The sequence below is a fragment of the Oncorhynchus keta genome, chromosome 8 (assembly GCF_023373465.1).
Source record: "Oncorhynchus keta strain PuntledgeMale-10-30-2019 chromosome 8, Oket_V2, whole genome shotgun sequence".
NCBI lineage: Eukaryota > Metazoa > Chordata > Actinopteri > Salmoniformes > Salmonidae > Oncorhynchus > Oncorhynchus keta.
Window position 1 is genome coordinate 4,034,540 of NC_068428.1, and position 20,242 is coordinate 4,054,781.

At 40.5% G+C, this 20,242-nt stretch overlaps 1 protein-coding gene across 1 annotated transcript in view; it reads right to left on the reverse strand.

The window, feature by feature from the left end:
- Positions 1-15,163, reverse strand: part of LOC118386575 (interphotoreceptor matrix proteoglycan 2-like) — a 36,509-nt gene extending 21,346 nt beyond the window's left edge. The window contains exons 1-9 of the mRNA XM_035774272.2: positions 14,888-15,163; positions 12,234-12,476; positions 10,927-11,093; positions 10,359-10,393; positions 8,204-8,253; positions 7,872-7,984; positions 4,015-4,164; positions 2,999-3,057; positions 2,315-2,335 (exon numbers count right to left, since the gene is read on the reverse strand). Coding sequence (XP_035630165.2) covers positions 2,315-2,335; positions 2,999-3,057; positions 4,015-4,164; positions 7,872-7,984; positions 8,204-8,253; positions 10,359-10,393; positions 10,927-11,093; positions 12,234-12,476; positions 14,888-14,960 — 911 coding nt within the window. The 5' untranslated portion in view covers positions 14,961-15,163. The remainder of the gene's footprint in view (positions 1-2,314; positions 2,336-2,998; positions 3,058-4,014; positions 4,165-7,871; positions 7,985-8,203; positions 8,254-10,358; positions 10,394-10,926; positions 11,094-12,233; positions 12,477-14,887) is intronic.
- Between the last annotated feature and the right edge of the window lie 5,079 nt (positions 15,164-20,242).

Sequence of the window (20,242 nt, forward strand, 5' to 3'; positions counted from 1 at the left end):
TATTCTATTCACACAGGGCTTTGTATTGTACTACTTACATGCCTTCCATCCTAAGATGAAGAAGCCTATGAGGGAGGGATACTTTGTGATTTTGGCAACGAGGCCCTCTATCTACTTCCCCAGAGTCAGATGAACTCGTGGATATCATTTTTATGTCTTCATGCAGTTTGAAGGAAGTAGAGCTAGAGAAATTGCTAACTAGCATTAGTTTAAGGACTGGAAATCTACTGGTATGCTACTAGCATGCTAGCAGATACGCATGGACTTCCAGTCAATGTGCTAATGCTACTTAGCATTGGCTCACAAAAATACAGTACCTCTAACTTCCTTCATACTGGACACAGAGACATAAAAATGGTACCCACGAGTTCATCTGATTCTGGGGAAGTAGATAGAGGGCCTCGTTGCCAAAATCACAAAGTATAAATCAGCTACAGAAGGGGAGAAAAATGAGTCCCAGTTTCAGCTGACTTTGGTCGCCATTTCTCAACAATGTCCCTGGTTGATGTATTGACCCATCATGGATGCAGTGCACAAACAGCCGAGTAATAGAGGTCGCCAGCTTGAAGTCCTAAAAACCAGAAATGATTTACCTCTGGTTCGTTCAGCCATTCCTAATGGGCAGAAAGAATAGAGTTTTGGAATAAATGCCAAAAATAAGGTCTGAGGTTAACACAGGCTTCTGAGATCTTATATGTTTTGTTCTATGAGATAACATCAGTCAGTTAACATGACCTTTGAATTAGGAAGCCTTAGTCTATTACTTTAAAAAAGTTCACAAATTCTTCAAAATTCACAAAAAGTTATGTTAGCTGATGAAGATTATAGCATAGAACAAAACGTATATATGATCTCCTAAGCTTATGTTTACCACAGACCTTATTTTCGGTCTTAATAAAAAAAACTATATTTTGACATAGGCTTTGTTGGTGAGTTGGTGCCTACAAAAAGACGCCATTACTCTCTATTAATCTCTATTGCTGAGTTGCTGTTTGTTTAGGGGAAAATCCATTTGAATTCAATCACTTTTTTAAAGCAGCTCTTTTGATTTGAACGAAACCTTCCATACATATTTGTGATTCGTAGAAGTGCTCAGAAAGTGACTTTTTGGACTTGAATGCCAAAACATTCAGGCGCTAAAGATGCTGAAAGTTGACCTATTTTGCATACCCCACATTCATGTCTTCATTAATGGAAAATATAAATGGTTGAGGTTGACATCATTAGAAAGCTTACAAACAGGGTTGTTAAACCATTGTATTATTTATTGATTTAAAATAATAATAATTTTGGATAAAAAAAATAAATCTTAAACATTCATTATCAAAATAATATATATGGGTGATTGGAAATTATACAGACAGTTACATTGATAGAAGCCACAATCTATCTGCAATGTTAAAGCTGATATTATTTATTTCATATTCACATATGTTGTAGCTTAGACCCTATTTGACATAATCTGAGGTTTTTGTGTTGTGCCCGCCATCAGTTGAGACACAACATGCTCTTGAATCCAGGGTGGGTGTCATGTTTTGGCTAATAAAATGGGAATAAAATAAAAATGTCAACTTTCAAACGGTACCACGAAGATGGTTGGAGATCCACACATATCAGAGAAGGTTGACTTGAATGGGAATATCTGTTGTTTTAAATTATACTCTCAATTCTCCATAGGAAACCTATTGAAATCATAGAAATATTTATCATAGAATAGACCATTTAAGTTGACATTCGATGGTGGGTGGACCAGGGGCCATCTTTGTGGTTGTAATTAGAATCACAAAGAAGTAATTAGAAGCATGTTGTGTCTCAACCATTTGTGGGCACAACACAAAAACCTCAGATGATGTAAAGTAAGGTCTAAGCTACAACATATGCGAATATGAAAAAAAATCAGGAGTTTATCCATTTTTAGATAATGTTTTTATAAAAAGAAACTCAACCATAGGTTGAAGATGTGATGAGGACATGGATGTCTCATGGTATGTTGGGGTATGAAAAAGGGGTAACCTTTGAGCACCTCTATCTCCTGAATGTTTTGGCATTCAGGTCCAAAAAGTCACTTTCTGACCACTTCTTCCATGGACAAACATGTATAGAAAGTTTTGTTTAAATCAAAAAGGGATGCTGTCAAAAAGTGATTGAATTGAAATGGATTTACTCTTAGGTTATCTGATCCCTCTCTCCCTGGGTCCTGTGATAGATCCGGATACACACTGAGCGAAGCGGCAGACTGGCAGGGACAAGCACAGACACAGAGGGAAACTGCAGCTACCACTCAAGATGGCTCTCATCACAGTAATTCAATTACCCTTCACTCCCATGGGCCTCGCTAAGATTTGGAGAGAGGGAAGAAAAGAGGACATTAGTATGTGATATATTGACTTGTCAGCCGTTAGTATGTGATATAATGACTTCTCAGCCATTAGTACGAGATATAATGATTTATCCTCTTCAAAGGAAATAAAACGTCCTTCATTGCTGGTCGGGTGTCATCACAAACATGTGCTTTTCACTCCTGACATGTATTCTTTTGTATTTGAATGTAAAGACATCATGACCCTCAAAGGAAAGATGTATTTTTGGCATGCATGTGGTTCACACTAATGACTAAAGTATTCTTATTACAGTCAGCATAGCCAAGAGCACAACCTGTAGCATGACAGAATGGCTGGATGGCCCTAAAATATGTTCTGTTCCTGGCATCTGACTGCATTTCAGCTGGGTGGGAATGGACTTGTTATGTATTCAAATGAATCCAGAGTCCATTCCAAATCAACACGTAGCTAAGGTCCGATTAAATAAATGTAGTCTGAGAGGAATTTTCTCAGCGCAAGTGAGAGGCTGTGCTTCACCTCGACTGGTGGAGCTACCAGCTTTCGCCTGGCTTTCATCTGTCTCACCTAATCTATTGCTCTTTTCATTAGCTCTCCAAAATGTTGGAATTAAGCTCGAAGGCACCAGATGTGATTATTCATGTCTGCCACAGACTTACCTGATTCCCAAAACACTGATCTCTTTCAATCCTGGGAGCTTGTCAAAAACATGGAGCATCTGTTGAAAAAGGAAGATGGACTAAATTAAACTAGTTGATTACAGAATCAAATATGATGCCATTTTCTGTTGGCACAAATGTTACTGGTTACCAGCTCCCATAATGTAATCTGAGGATATCTAAAGTACTGTAAGTCAGGAATGTATGAACGGGACACTTACACTCATATATCTCTCTACCTTTAGTTACTCACATTTAGCAGACACTTGCCACTGGGCACACACTGGTTGAATCAATGTTGTTTCCACGTCATTTCAATGACATTTCTTTGAACGAATGTGGAATAGACATTGAATTGACGTCTGTGCCCAGCTTTGAGAGTCCAATGAATTTCCGCCATTGTGTAACATCCAATGGGAGAAAATGTGCAAATGCATATTTCGGGAGAAGGGTGGAGATCGGGACTGAACCATGATGTATTCAGGTTGAGAATCCATTAATTGCAACTCAGTAATCTGCTTTCTTTGCTTCTGACTCATGATCCTGTGGCATTCTATAATTCTCTTTAACCATGAACCCCTTCAGAGGGCCACAACCCATGAGGACAGGAGCACTTGTAGCAACGTGTCACAGATCACACTCTACTGCATCAGGTATCTGTTAGTATCTGTTAGTTGATCGTGTGACACTTTATAAGATAATGACTTTATTTCCAATGGTACATTTTGTTTGCGGCACTGTGCATACATTAAAAACATGTTTTTAAAAAACCATCAAGACACCAAATAAACTGTACCTCAATGGGATAGCCCATTGGTCTTAGGGACATTTACATTACTGATGGACATAAAGAGGGTATACAGACTACAGGGCCTGGCCTCCCATAAGTCTTTCCATCTACAGTGCAGTATCTCGACTAGCCTGAGTGTCAGTCCGTTTGCCCCATCATGCCAACTCCTTGTCACTCATTTCCATTCTATTTGGCTTGACAATGACAGCAATGGTTATTATCTCACCTGGTCTTGCAGGTGTTGAGAGAGGTCAACATATTGGGGGGAGTCAGGGTCATCCAGTAGTTCCCTGTAGCCTGGGTCCACCAGGTCAATGCTGAACTCCACTATCTCCTCCACATGGTTCTCCGGAACAATGTTGGGCAGCTCAGAGTCCTACAAACAGTGGAAGAAAACAGGGCCCTATTGATTAGGTACCAAAAGAGCCCTATTGATTAGGTACCAAAAGAGCCCTATTGATTAGGTACCAAAAGAGCCCTATTGATTAGGTACCAAAAGTCCTATTCATTAAGCATCAAAAGGAAAGAAAACAGACTGAAATAGGGAGGGACAACCTGAACTTAAGAAATACCCATTTTAGTTTTTCCTTGCAAAACATTATGCTATTATGCTGTAGGCTCGGCCCTAACATATGTGCTCTCTGTAACCTCTGGGTCTGCATGGCAAATGGCCCAGGAACACAAGGAACATTCTCAAGGGCCAGTCAATCCTTTCCCCATCAAGAGGCCAAAATGCCTTTCTCTCTCTCTCTCTGTGACACAGTATGCAGCGGATAAACTATTGAAATGTGTGTTAGTGATGCTTGTTTGGTATCTGAAACTTGTACCCTGAAGAGAACACTGATGCTATCTATATGGATGTATGATCTCTGTAGTAAGTCTAGATGGTCAGAGTGAACTCTGACGACACTGTATGCAAGGATCTCTTTTGTCCTCTCAGGAATGATGTCTTCTCTCTAGCATACCCAGCCCACCCCCTCAGGTCATCAAACATAGATGTGACCGCCTTCCTAGAGGATGTTGGCTGGTTCGATCTGATTGGATATCTTAGTTTTATTCATTTTGGTTTGGTCTGTGGTTGTCAAAAAAACAGATTTTCAACACAAATGATTCAGATCTGGTGTAAATGGAATGGAAGTACTTAGTTCTCTCACTTGCTCCTGTTATCCACTCTACAGAAAGGTTGTTTGGACATGTTTCTCTTGTAGGCTGCTCGGCCTTCTGCCTGAGTAGACCTGTTTTGTTCATGCTTTGCTTTGTAACTCTGACATCTTTATGCCTAGAATAATGCCTTGTAATGCTTGTTAATGTTTTGTAACTTAAGCTTTATGCCTTGTGTGGGATTTCATTCTGTTTTTACATTGTTCATGAAATATCTGCCTAGAATAATGCCTTGTAATGCTTGTTAATGTTTTGTAACTTAAGCTTTATGCCTTGTGTGGGATTTCATTCTGTTTTTACAATGTTCATGAAATATCTGCCTAGAATAATGCCTTGTAATGCTTGTTAATGTTTTGTAACTTAAGCTTTATGCCTTGTGTGGGATTTCATTCTGTTTTTACATTGTTTATGAAATATCTGCCTAGAATAATGCCTTGTAATGCTTGTTAATGTTTTGTAACTTAAGCTTTATGCCTTGTGTGGGATTTCATTCTGTTTTTACAATGTTCATGAAATATCTGCCTAGAATAATGCCTTGTAATGCTTGTTAATGTTTTGTAACTTAAGCTTTATGCCTTGTGTGGGATTTCATTCTGTTTTTACAATGTTCATGAAATATCTGACTTAGGCAATTCTCAGACATTTCTCGATGGCTTATTACTGTAACCCAACTATAGTCTCTTGCAAAAAAGCAAAATCATCTTATGGTCCTTCTGTAGCTCAGTTGGTAGAGCATGGCGCTTGTAACGCCAGGGTAGTGGGTTCGACTCCCGGGACCACCCATACGTAGAATGTATGCACACATGACTGTAAGTCGCTCTGGATAAGAGCGTCTGCTAAATGACTTAAATGTAAATGTAGTCAGATATTTAGTTTTAGTAGACTTTGGTCATATTAATTGCATATTAGTCTTATGATGGGTCATATGTAAGGTATACTGTATATAAAATGCATATGATACATATTACTTCACTACAATGGTTTGCCCTAATGAATAGGAACAGCAGTTAGATCGTGTATTTGATGATAACATTTAGCCATATGGTCTAAAAGCTATCAGCTCACCCTCTCTGTCTGAGACATACAAGGCAACAGCTGGGCTGGGCAACCACAAGCAAACATTCTGTCAGCTTTCCTTTCAATCTGCAAGCTGTTAGCAATCTTAACATCTAGCCTAAGCTACAGTGCCTTCAGAAATTATTGATACCCCTTAAACTTATTACACAAATTTTTTTGTGTTACAGCTTGAATTCAAAATGGATTCAATATTTTTCTTACCATCTACACACAATTCCCCATAATGATGAAGCAAAAACTGATTTTTATAAATGTTTTGCACATTTATAAAATATAAAAAAACGGAAATATTACATTTACATAAGTATTCAGACCTTTTACTCAGTACATTGTTGAAGCACTTTTGGCAGCGATTACAACATCAAGTCTTAGGTATGACGCTACAAGCTTGGCACACCTGTATTTTGGGAGTTTCTCGCATGCCTCTCTGCAGATTCTCTCAATCGCTGTCAGGGTTGGATAGGGAGTGTTGCTGCACAGCTATTTTCAGGTCTCTCCAGAGATATTCAATCGGGATCAAGTCCGGGCTCTGGCTGGGCCATTCAAGGACATTCAAAGACTTGTCCCAAAGCCACTCTTGCATTGTCCTGTCTGTGTGCTTAGGGTCTTTGTCCTGTTGGAAGATGAACCTTCGCCCCAGTCTGAGGTCCTGAGCGCTCTGTAGCAGGTTTTCATCAAGGATCTCTCTGTACTTTGCTCCGTTCATCTTTGCCTCGATTCTGACAATTCTTCCAGTCCCTGAAAAACATCCCCACAGCATGATGCTGCCACCGTAGGGATGGTGCCAGGTTTCCTCCAGATGTGATGCTTGGCATTCAGGTCAAAGAGTTCAATATTGGTTTCATCAGACCAGATAATCTTGTTACTCATGGTCTGAGAGTCGTTAGATGCCTTTTGGCAAACTCCAAGCGGGCTGTCATCTGTCTTTTTACTGAGGAGTGGCTTCCATCTGGCAACTCTACCATAAAGGCCTGATTGGTGGAGCACTGCAGAGATGGTTGTCTTTCTGGAAGGTTCTCCCATCTCCACGGAAGACCTCGAGAGCTCTGTCAGAGTGACCATGAAGTTCTTGGTCACCTCCCTGACCAAGGCCCTTCTTCCACGATTATTCAGTTTGGCCAGCTCTAGGAAGAGTCTTAGGGGTTCCAAATGTCTTCCATTTAAGAATGATGGAGGCCACTGTGTTCTTGGGGACCTTCAATGCTGCAGACATGTTTTGATACCCTTCCCCAGATCAGTGTCTCAACACAATCCTGTCTTGGAGCTCTAAGGACAATTCCTTCAACCTCATGGCTTGGTTTTGCTCTGACGTGCAAAGTCAACTGTGAGACCTTATATAGACAGGTGTGTGCCTTTCCAAATCATGTCCAATCAATTGAATTTATCACAGGTGGACTCCAATCAAGATGTAGAAACATCTCAAGGATGATCAATGGAAACAGGATGCACCTGAGCTCAATTGCGAGTCTCATAGTGAAGGATCTAAATACTTATGTAAATAAGGTATTTCTGTTTTTGATATTTTATACATTTGCAAAAAAAAATGAAATAAGGCTTAACAAAATGTGGAACAATTCAAGGTGTCTGAATACTTTCCGCTGGCAAGATTTGAAAACGGCTGTTTAGCAATAATCAACAACCAACTTGACAGAGCTTGAAGAATAATGTGCAAATATTGTACAATCCAGATGTGCAATACTCTTAGACTTACCCAGAACGACTCACACCCGTGAGTCAATACATGTTAGAATCATCTTTGGCAGCAATAACAGCTGTGAGTCTTTCTAGGGTACATACAACATGTGGAAAAAGTCAAGGGGTGTGAATACTGTCAATGGCGTTTACCTCCTCAGCAGCGGTTTCTTCTTCAACTGTATCATCGGGAGCATCAGGGACACTGGAATCACTGGTCACGGGAGTGGGTGGTTCTGGTGCAGCAGTCCGGGTCTCTTCTGGACCTAAACGGATCATTGATGTCATGAAGAAGGGCTCATACCCGAAACGTTTGTGCAGGAATACAAATCTGTTAATTTAAGCTGTTTTGTTTTTTCCCGAAACAGATCATTACAATCTAATTATACTATATGCAAGACAAACATACTGTATATTCAAGGCAGATTTATAAAATCATTGATTAACTATTGATATGTGCATTTTGATAAAGTGTCTTGCCATACCTGCTATCCCAGTGACCTCTGGTGCTGCTGTGGTTGCGGCTGCTTCTGCTCTGCAGGTGAAAGAGTAGATCATACGAATAATGAATGATGAATGTTTGTCCATAATAGCCCAGCTGTGAGTGGTTAAGCTAATGGTTTGTGAAAAACAGCATTTGACAACAAGCACTTATCCCCCAATTACTTTACAAGATAATTACCATGGCAATGCACAAGCTCTCCACCTGTTTTAAGAATACAATGGTCTTCAACCAGCAGCACCATACAAGAGTGCATGTACATGTACAGTATACCAAAGCAGATGTACTGTACAGCATATAGTAACAACCTGGGTAAATACTTGGTCATTTATGGTAATTATGTCACGTGATATGGACTTTGACCTCTAGGGTAAATATCTGTGTTACCTGTATAAATTGCTTTAAAAAAGAAACCCTGATACATTTTAAACTATGTTGCCAAGTGTTTCTAAAAGGTGATGAAATGACCTTTCAAATTATAAATAATATAACCAACTTTGAAAGCACCACCTACAACTATTGTTTAAAAATAGGCCATATTGTGCCATTGACATTAGAATGTACTGAGCTTAGCTGTGGGGCAGCTATGTTTTTGAGTTGTAACTTTGGGGATAGAACCACCAAATTGCACACACACACACACACACACACACACACACAGTAAATGTAGAACAGGGTTATAAAATCACAGGATTCCCCACAGGAGCCTTTTTTCCAATATGACCGCCAAACACCTCAATGGGGTCGTATTGGATCAATTTCGCATTAACATACTTGTATGAAATGTAATTGTAGTATGCCCAATAATATCTTTAAAGTATTCATAGTGATGTAGAATACACAACCAAATGAGCCAGGTGTGTGACCGTCTGCCAGCTATAAAGATGTTAAATTATTCACACAATTGTGGTCATAATATTTATCAAGCCTTAATTGCAATATTTAATCTTCAAACATGTAAAAATGTATACGTACAAGTAAATATTAATTGATGTGGGCTGATTAAAATGATATACACTGTTATCCTATTTAGTGTTTTCATTATGGAGACTATAGACCTGCCCCTTACATTCCATTACTATGTATTAACATCCAATGTTGGGCCTGTTGAGGCCAGGGTTGGGGAGTAAACGGATTACATTAAATCTGTCACATGTAACTGACTACAACAAAAACGGGAACTGTTGTACTTCTAGGATGACTTTTAAATTAAGAAAGGATGTTTGCAACAAAATTATTTGACACCTTTCTGTTTTCTCAATGCCATAAATTAGCATTGAAAAATGTTGAGCTTGGAAGGCACTATGGTGTTTAACGCTGGTTTGATCATGTGAAATTGATCCGATAAGACCCCATTGAGTTGTTTTGTGGCCATATTGGGAAAAGGCTTCTGTGGGGTTAATGTTCCAGCTGTATGTGTGTTTGGTTCTATCACCAAAGTTACAATTCAAAAACAGAACTGCCCCACCACCTTCTATGGCCAAGCTTCCTACATTCTAATGGCAATGGCACAGTATGGGCTATCTTTAAACAATAGTTGTCGGTGGTGCTTTCAAAGTTATATTACAACAAAGTAAAACTGCATCAATGGGTCCTTTTTAAAGCAATTTATACAGGTCATTCAGATATGTACTCTAGATCAGGGGTTCCCAACCTTTTTCCTCCAGGGCCCCCTTTATCACAATTGAAAAATGTCAGCCCCCACCGAATTCACCCCTGACTTCCCAAAAAACAAAATGTTTTATTATGATATGTATATAAACCCTCAATGTAATTATGGGGTATACGTGAGCAATAACTTGTTGACATTGTTTGTCATAGGGTCAAATCCATATGGGAAATGTGAACGTGATGGGTGAGTGATAACACACAGAAAGCTGTCATTGCTGCAATGCTCTCACACATTTTCCAACTCTAGGGACATAAAACCTCCAGGAGAATCCCTATTAGACATCGTCACCCCAAGTGAGCCTGACCGACCCCCCTGGCCCATGGACCACATGGAGTGCTGGAATTATATGGCAGGTCAAATTCAAAAAGCCGGACTCAAGAGGGCTGCAGTGTGTGTGAGAAAGAAGCACCGTTGACATCTATCAGCAGACAGCAGGCGGCATACTGCCTTTGTCTCTAAGCCTTACCCGGTCGACTGCCTCTCGTCTCGCAGATTCATCCTCTACGAAAGTAGAAAAATCACATCACCACATCAGTCATACACATCATCTGGACTTTAAACCAATAACATAATACATCGAAACTGTGTAGCATATAAAGTATCACTGAAACTTGGGAGTGCTGTCTGCAAATATACATGCATTTTATAAACTCTTACAGATGTAAATTAACCAAATTGACTAGACTAGAGATTAATATGATGCTGTTTTGTGTATTAATGGGAGCAATATAACAAGGATATGTTTCCCCTTCACTCAAGAGACTGATATGTAATTAATACTTAGAGGAAAGACAAGTTCCTACAATTCCTTTCCCTGTGGCTATTGTGCAACAAACAATGCTGCTGTTTCCTGAGGAAATGTACTAAAATAAATGGATTTCACATGATATCATAAATTCACCCATTGGCCATTGCCATTGAACATGGTTTTACCCTCAGTAAAGACGTGCATATGCTCATTCAAATAATTAAAGTCATTATTGGTCTCACTGCTACAAAACATAAAAGGAAGTCATGTGTTGTTGGTTCCTCACCCTGTACACCATACTCATGTGCTCCTCTGAGTTGCTGAAGTTAGTGGCCAGGTCAGCGAGACACAGAGACTCGTGTTGACATGTGTGAACCCATGTTGTGTACTCTGTAGTGACAGGGATCCTGTCAAAGAAGATCCGGAAGGCCTCCCACACAGCCTCCTGACAAACTGACCAAAGACAAAACAGTCTTCCGGTGAGAATGAAAGATCCTCAGCACTTCGACCAATAGATAGAGATCCACATAAAGTCCAAGTGTACATCCCAAATGGCACCCTATTCCCTATATTGTGCACCACTTTTGACCACAGCCCTATTGGCCCTGGTCAAGAAAAGTAGTACACTATAAAGGGAATAGAGTGCCATTTGGGGAGTGATAGAGATGTCTCAAAGGAAAAACAACTCTAAACAAAGCAGATTGTTTTCAGACACACGAGGGTTCAACAGTAGTGAGATAAAAGCTGGGAGAACGGCGGCTTTATCTTGTCAAGAGAACACACCGATGGTTCTCATGATGAACGACTCAATTCAGATTTTTTTCCCCCTGACCTGTCCTTAGCCAAGTTCCCCACTCCATCCTCCATCCTCCCCTCAGAATGGCCCAGCGCTATCAGATTGGTTACCCTTTCAAATGTGAAATGAATTCAAGACTATTGCTGCAATCATTCAGTTTGTTCTTATCCTTCAATCCACCTATTTTGAGACTCTCAGCACGAAAAGAGTTGTAGAATAGACACAAAGTCTTATGTCTGGTGAAAAGATAAAAGTCTGCTCTTTTATCATCTTTACAAAAACCTGTGGGGGGAAAAAAATGGAATTCCTATTCCCAAAGGTGTGCTTTTATGTTTTTAAAAGGCAGCGAATAAGTCCCAAATGGCAACCTATTGCCTATATAGTGCACTGCTTTTGTATTGCATGCTGCCTCAGGGTGAAGCTGTGAGTACTCTCCCTGGATTACTTTGTTGTTATTCTGCTTCCCAGTCTTCAGTTCTCCTCACTGTCTACTGTAGACTGTAGACTTATCAACATGTTCTCTCTGGTGCACACCTGGATATCAAGTTGTAGGTATTTCTGGGCACTGCTATGGTCCACAATCTATACTAATTGAGACGTTTATCACTGGTGCATACCACAACCTTCACGATTTAGTTTTGAGTAGAGGCTTTACACACCACGCAGCAGGCAGAGCCTCAACTCATGACCTCCGGGGCAGAAGAGCTGGACACTAAACATATCACCCTGCAATAGCCAACATGATAGCATTTGATGACATAACTGTAATGATTGTCTGTAATGAACGGGAGTCATACCTCTGAGCCTGTAGTAGGCTTGATGGCTGGCAATGACCTCATTGATGGTCTCCTGAGGACAGACTCTCACTCCAGAGTGAAAGACTGCGGACCGCTTCCTCCGATGCTTTTCCAGGTCAAATATCGTTCTGACATTAGAGTTTTGTTTGGTCGTTTTCAGAAGTTCAACCAAGTGCATAGAATTGATGGCTTCTGTTTCTGTCCCGATTACTCCTCTCTGCAAAGAGCCCCGATTATTCCTCTCTGCAAAGACAAGATAAAAGGAAAAATACATTCAAAACATGATATTTACAAGATGTGTCAAATTGTATAATGTACTGTACGATGTTTGAAAAGCCTGTGTTGAAAAGCAAAATTTTCTCTCATGGCTATCCTGAAATAGTTCTGTTATATCAATGCATACAATATTCAACCATGTCTCTGGCTTCTATTTGTGATACAATTACATAATTGACTGATCTCTCATCTGTGAGAGAGAAGAATTCTACTGTAGTGGCGGGAGGGAAATTCTCAACTTATCAGCAGAAATTATCCCAGCTAGCACAAAGCGTTCTGAGAACCATATGTTTCTTAGAGTTTGGTCAGAGCGTGGGAATGGTGCAGGATAGTTGCTTGGCTTTGGAACATTCTCAGCACATTTAAGGAACTTGAAAAAAAAAATGCAGTACTTCAGCATAATGTTTCCTACCGGTTTGCTCATGGTTTTATTTAAAGTCATGTTCTCAAATTGTTCCAAAAACGTTAAGAAACAACGTTCTTCTGTAGGAATTTCAGTACTTCACCGTAACATTTTCATACAGATTTACTCATGGTTCTATTCAAAGAAGCTTTCTCAAATTGTTCCTGAGGACATGAAGAAAACATTCCCGAAAAACCACAGGAAAACTTTGTTAAAGTTCATAGAATGTTCTAAGAATGTTATTTAAAAACATATCCGTTCCGTTCTAGAGAACAGAAGATTCTAGGTTTGAATCTCACTCATACCGGATCACAACAACAAACAAAAGAATGTGAGCATTAATGCCTAAGGAAATTCATTTCCATATGTGCTTGGAGTTCAAACTCCCCAAATAAGCTAGCAGTGTTATTTCAACTCTTAATGAAGCATTCCGTGAAAGTTTTAAGGAAGTTATCAAAAAAAGTGTTAATAAAACCTCCCAGGAAAACCTTCAAGGAACCAGACTAAAAGCTTCTCAGAAAGTCTCTGCCACCTAAAAATAGGCTTCCCAGAACAGGCAAAATGTTCACTATTGTTCTCAGAACGTTTAAAAAACGTTCAGTTTTACCAGTCAGGAAACCTATGGCTTCATTCCCACAACCACTGTGAAACCAAAAACATACATTTCCACAACTTCAAAGGAACTAAATGTGCTAGCTGAGTAATGTTTACATCCCCTGACCATGAAAGAACGTAGCCTTTTCAGATTTGCACTCATCACCAAGGAAACAGAGACCACCGCAGTCTTAATTTAAATGTTGCCAGTAGATTTCCATGTCGTACACAGACAGGAAAGATCCATGAAATGAAGGATCAACATGAGTCGGAAAATGATTGTGACTTCATGGTCATGGGTGGATATTCGAAATTGAGTCACTTCCTTTCATTGCAAATATTTACAAGTTGACTAATTCTTTAAGACCTTGAAACAGCCTTTCGTCCTGCGCGTGTGTGTCTTTCATACTACAAGAAAACATCTGTCTTCTTTGATATGACAACAACAAATACTGAGCACTTTGTGTGGATATCAAGTTGTGGGTGCTGGTATGGATACCGCCATGGTCCACACTCTATTAGCCTACATATTTAGACATTTCTGCTGGTATAGTGTAGAACCGTGATCACGGCACAATCAAACTACAATAAACAGACATTCATTTGTCTAATGTTAAATTTGACCCTTTGTCTCTATAGCCTTAAAACAGTTTTATCTTCCAAGCCATTATTACGTCATCAAGTTAGTGCCAGCTGGTTATGCAACCACAATGAGCTCTAAATTGTTCAAACAATGCCAAAAGTTCAAAGAGGTTGTGACGCTCACCTCTGAGGAAAACTCACCCGTATCAGGATGGGAAGCACTGTATGTATAGTAGATACTCTAATGAGATATTGTAGAACTACAGGCCTACAACCTGTTGTTATGCCACCATTATGCAACCTGCTCATCCTGCCTGTCATATTCCTATCACGCCGGCCATATTCACCATCGTATTCTGGCTTCCTTGCTGCCATATTCACTCCTTACAAGGTGCAGTATCTCTTACATGCGGTTCAAACGCAAGGCTGGGAGTAGTATTGCGCAAACATATTGCAGTTGAATCAGTATAATCAGCGTAATCAGTAGGCCTCTGTGTCAGAGCTTCATGGGTAGCAGTGATATACCAGTGGTAAAGATAGAAAGCTCATTTTGGATCATTACCCTTAAATGAATCTTGCAGATTGCCGTTGTAAAGTTCCACACACAATGTCCAAAATGTCAAATCGTCCTAGCTATGAAACTCAAATGACTTAACCCACTGTATAAGGGGTGTGACATTTGATATCTAAAGCAGCGAGATCCCATAAAAACGGCTGAAGCGTAGTGCCCTTCAGGTACTTATATATGCCAAACTTAAGGTTTATGGCTCTGTGAACTAAAATGGAGCTGGAAGCTTACCTTTAATTGCAGTGGCGTGGAGAGTGAAGAGGACCAGGAACAGCGTAATAATGAGTCCACATTTCCAAGGCATAACGGAACCGTTTTGTTTGCAAAGTTAGAATAAGAAAAAAATCCAGGTGCGGAGTTTATCTCATGTGGTGCTAGTACAGTCCTTGGGATCATTTAGTATCAGGGTGTCTATCGATTCCGCATGTAGGAGGCTGGTCATTTAGGCTAAGGCTTTGACTTGCTTCCCGGCAGATAGTGAGAATTTGAGGGTGGCATCTGATAGACATGGCATGGAACTAGGCAAGCTCTCTGGGTCCAACTAGGGATAGTGGACTCGCTCGAAGTGCGACAAGAGGGACAGGGTTAAAAAAGCAGACACTGTTTCGGGAATAATCTGTTTATCTACTGCTCAGACATAATCCGTCTTTACCCCATGGGCCCTACAGCCCCAGCGTCATCCTGTTAGGGACTTTCTTGGTGGAAGCATCTGTCAACCTGCCTGCCACCCCCTGGCACTCCTGCCCACCTCATCCTCCACGTCCACTCCCAGCCTCACTAGGCTACGCTGGGGCGGCAGCGTAGCCTAGTGGTTAGAGCGTTGGACTAGCAACCGGAAGGTTGCGAGTTCAAACCCCTCTGTCGTTCTGCCCCTGAACAGGCAGTTAACCCACTGTTCCCAGGCCGTCGTTGAAAATAAGAATATGTTCTTAACTGACTTGCCTGGTTAAATAAAGGTAAAATAAAAATAAAAAATAAATAAATACCCCCCCCTCCTCACCCCATCAACTACTCACTATGTCACCCAGATCCCTACTGTCCTCTTTAAGCTTACTTGGAACCCAACTGCAGCAGCTTTCAGTAAATCCTTGACAAGACAATGCACTCTGTTCCCCCATGTGTTGTACTGTACAGTACGTCAGACAGTGTTGTGTCTCTTCTAGGGTTTAAAGTGGCTGCTTTAACAGTGGATTTCCCCCTGCACTCCTGTCAGCTAGCAGGGGGGTTGACAACCGCCGCTCTTATTTCTGTTCTTGCCGCTCTAAGCCCCCTCTTAGGATGAGTGTCTATGAACTGTGACCTGTTTGATTAGGATGAGTGGGGGAAAGTTGCAAGTACTTACTTATGTCACTGACCATTCAAAATGGCACCCAGTGGAGGCACAGCTTACGCTCGTTGGTCAGAATATTTTTTTAAATGTAATGTCTGACTGACAATGTATGAACAAACACAACAAGTCCACAATTGTGGTTCTGTGTGGTTCAATATTGTGAGTTGTAGCATTTAAGTTCCATTCCATTAACCACGTAATCCCAAGACAACTGGATGGTTGGACATTTTATTAAGTAGCCTACTTCTGAAGCTATCACCGTTAATATTCAGATGCGGTATTCATTGCCCTATTCACAGAGGCAACACGCAAAATGTAAATCGACTCCTTAACAAAAGGAAGTGACAAGCTAAAAATAATTGATATTTGTTTGGTACAAACTGTAGTATAAACACACATGTAGGTAGACTATATTCTCCATTTCTTCCCTTCCTTTTCTTTTAAGAGCTTTGTCACAGCGGACCACTCAGTCAATGCCCCCTCAGAGGTTATGGAGTATGCAGTGTCACTTAAAAATAACATTCTAATAGAAAATGGTAAGCTGGTAACTAATTGAACTGAATTGTTAGATTCTACTGCACTGTTGGAGCTAGGAATACAAGCATTTCGCTACATCTGCAATAACATCTGCTAAATCTGTGTATGTGACCAATAACATTTGACTTGATTGTACATAAAGGTGTTTAAGCAGTACACTTATAACCATAATCCCCATGATTGAAGCCAATTTCACAAATCAAGAGACATTATTTTGTCTTCAAAAGGACAGCTCTCTTATAGTGTTCCACAGGAATCTATAGTATATGGCTATTGTCCTTTGTCCTGTAAGTGCCCTATACAGTTTAACCCTGCCTCCGTGATAACATTGACAATGAGGGCTAAAATGTCAAGTCTTAACACCTGCATGGAAACACTAGCTACTACAATGCTGTGTATGTATGTTTTTACTCTGCTCAATTGAACACTTCATGCCATAAAATGATTATAACTTTTGTTCCATTGTCATGGATGATCAGGCAGTGCTGTCTAACCTATGTTTGGTTGTCCCCCTCTGACCCTTTTAAATAGCATTATGAGTCATCATCTCATCACTGTTTACACTCCCTGGGGCTAACCATGTTGCCTGAGGGCTTTGCCAACATGAAAACGCTGTTATAGAGGCTGTTTTATATCATATGCTTGGTTGAGCCTTTCCTTATCATATAGAATCATCTTGAGTCATGTTCTGAAGGGAATAAGCATTATAGCCTTTCTTAAAGTGATATTCATTAAGGGATTTGTTGGGGGTAAAGGTACATGTCATTGGTACAGAACAAATCCTTAGCATCAGTCTAAACGAAAGAGCTCCTCCGGGGGTTTACTTTTGAACAACGCCCTATAATAACATCACGTTTACCATCGCAAATGCAACATCCTCTTTCCCTTTTAGAACAGGGTAGTGAATCATTTGGCTCTGGTCTGTGGTGTTCCATTGGTTCAAGTTGAACTTGAACAAACTAAGTTTGCTAACTAATCCTGTCAAGGCACCTCAGTTCTGCCTCTGGATTACTCTGTCTGTCGGTTTTGCAGACAAAGATCTGACTCACCCTCAGTCTCTAAAAATGTAATCTGGTTCCAAAATGTATCCTTTGATCTCTCAGCAATGCCAGAGTGTGCGTGCGTAAATGTTCTCATTACCATCCCAGAAAGAGGTATTTCTGTAGGCCTCAGAGAAAAATAAAGTGTATGATTTTTGTAAAATTACTATTCCATTCAGCATTTACCATCAGGTGACGTCTTTTGGACTTCTTTTGTTGGTCCTGTCCAGACCGGCTGTCTTCTCTAGGTATTTTTTGGGGGGGGCAGTCCGGACTGACAGTCCGGACCAAGACCAAATCTGAACCAATCATAGATGTCTATGTTTGTTTCAGATTTGACCCGGCCTTAATATCAATGTCCACAGACGTCTGGTCTATATTTGGCCCAAAAATAGATGTCTATAATTGGTTCAGATCTGGTCTAGTCCAGACCAGCCTGAATGTGGCCCAAACACAGATGTCTATGATTGGTTCAGATTTGATCAGGTCTGGACTAGACGAAATCTGAACCAATCATAGACGGCTATGTTTGATACGTTTGGACAGTACAGTAGATCACCACAGATTACAGTAAAGTACAGTAGAGCACAGAGTACAGTATAATGTACTGTATTGTACTGTATTGTACTCTACTGTAGTCTACTCTATTAAACTCTAGTGTTCTGCATTGAACTAAACTGTACTGCACTCAGTGCATTCGGAAAGTATTCAGACCCCTTGACTTTTTCCACATTTTATGATGTTACTGCCTTATTCTAAAATTGATTAAGTGTTTTACTCATCAGTCTACACACAATACCCCATAATGACAAAGGGAAAAACAGAAATACCTTATTTACATAAGTATTCAGACCCTTTGCTATGAGGCACAACATTTTGTTCGGGTGCATCCTGTTTCCATTGATCATCCTTGAGATATTTCTACTTGATTGGAGTCCACCTGTGGTAAATTCAATTGATTGGACATGATTTGGAAAGGCACACACCTGTCTATATAAGGTCCCACAGACAGTGCATGTCAGAGCAAAAACCAAGCCATGAGGTTGAAGGAATTGTCCGTAGAGCTCAGAGACAGGATTTTGTCATTGCACAGATCTGGGGAAGGGTATCAAAACATTTCTGCAGCAGTGAAGGTACCCAAGAACACATTGGCCTCCATCATTGTTAAATGGAAGACATTTGGAACCACCAAGACTCTTCCTAGAGCTGGCCGCCTGGCCAAACTGAACAATCGCGGGAGAAGGGCCTTGGTCAGGAAGGTGACCAAGAACCTGATGACCAAGTTCCTCTGTGGAGATGGGAGAATCTTCCAGAAGGACAACCATCTCTGAAGCACTCCACCAATCAGGCCTTTATGGTAGAGTGGCCAGATGGAAGCCACTCCTCAGTAAAAGACACATGACAGCCCACTTGGAGTTTGTCAAAAAGGCACCTTAAGGACTCTCAGACAATGAGAATCAAGATCCTCTGGTCTGATGAAACTAAGATTGAACTATTTGGCCTGAATGCCAAGCGTCATGTCTGGAGAAAACCTGGCACCAGACTGGGTTCACCTTCCAACAGGACAACGACCCTAAGCACACACCTAAAACAAAGCAGGAGTGACTTCGGGACAAGCCCAGACTTGAACCCAATCGAACATCTCTGGAGAGACCTGAAAATAGCTGTGCATCTGTGACGCTCCACATCCAACCTGACAGAGCTGGAGAGGATTTGCAGAAAATAATGGGAGGAAGAAGACTCAAGGCTGTAATCGCTGCCAAAGGTGTTTCAACAAAGTACTGAGTAAAAGGTCTGAGTACATATGTCAATTTAATATTTAAATTTAAAACAATTAAATCTAAAAACCTGTTTTTGCTTTGTCACTATGGGGTATTGTGTGTAGATAGATGAGGATTTTAAAAAAATCAATTTTAGAATAAGGCTGTAAATTAACAAAACGTGGAAAACGTCAAGGGGTCTGAATACTGTCCGAATGCACTGTAACTTTACTGTACTGTATGGTACAGTACAGTAAGGTACTATAATCTACTGTACTGTGCTGTTCTATACTGTGCTGTTCTATACTGTGCTGTTCTATACTGTGCTGTTCTATACTGTGCTGTTCAACCTTGGGAAACATAGACGTCTATGGTTCATTCAGATTTGATCCAGTCTTTACCGGCCTTAATTTGGCCCTAAAAAAGACATCAATGATTGGTTCAGATTTAGTCCGGTCCGGACTGGCCTTGATTTGGCACAAACAATATCTATTATTGGTCCAGTAGGGCGTTTGCCTTTCATGCCACGACCGGGGTTTGTCGTTCTCTACAAATGTTAGCCATGACCGTGAAACATCATCACTGGTAGTCCAAGTAATATGGTGAAAACTCCTTCTACTAACCTATAATTCTACTGATCCTGCTTTTAGATTTGTGGGAAATACTGTAGTGAATGAGTATAGGCCCACACTTGTTTTTTAAAGTTGTGGGGAAATGCCCTTTATAGGAACCTTCTGAGGCTGAATGATTGATTTCTGTTCGGATCCAGATTTCCTGCAGTAGCAAATACATCTTTCCCATCCAATCAAATGACTGAATGAACAGGCACACTCAACAAATTGTTGCTACAGCAGACCAGGTGTAACTTGTTAAACACCATATGGAAAGAAGAAGAAGTGGCTTGGTCCTTGTGCTGCAA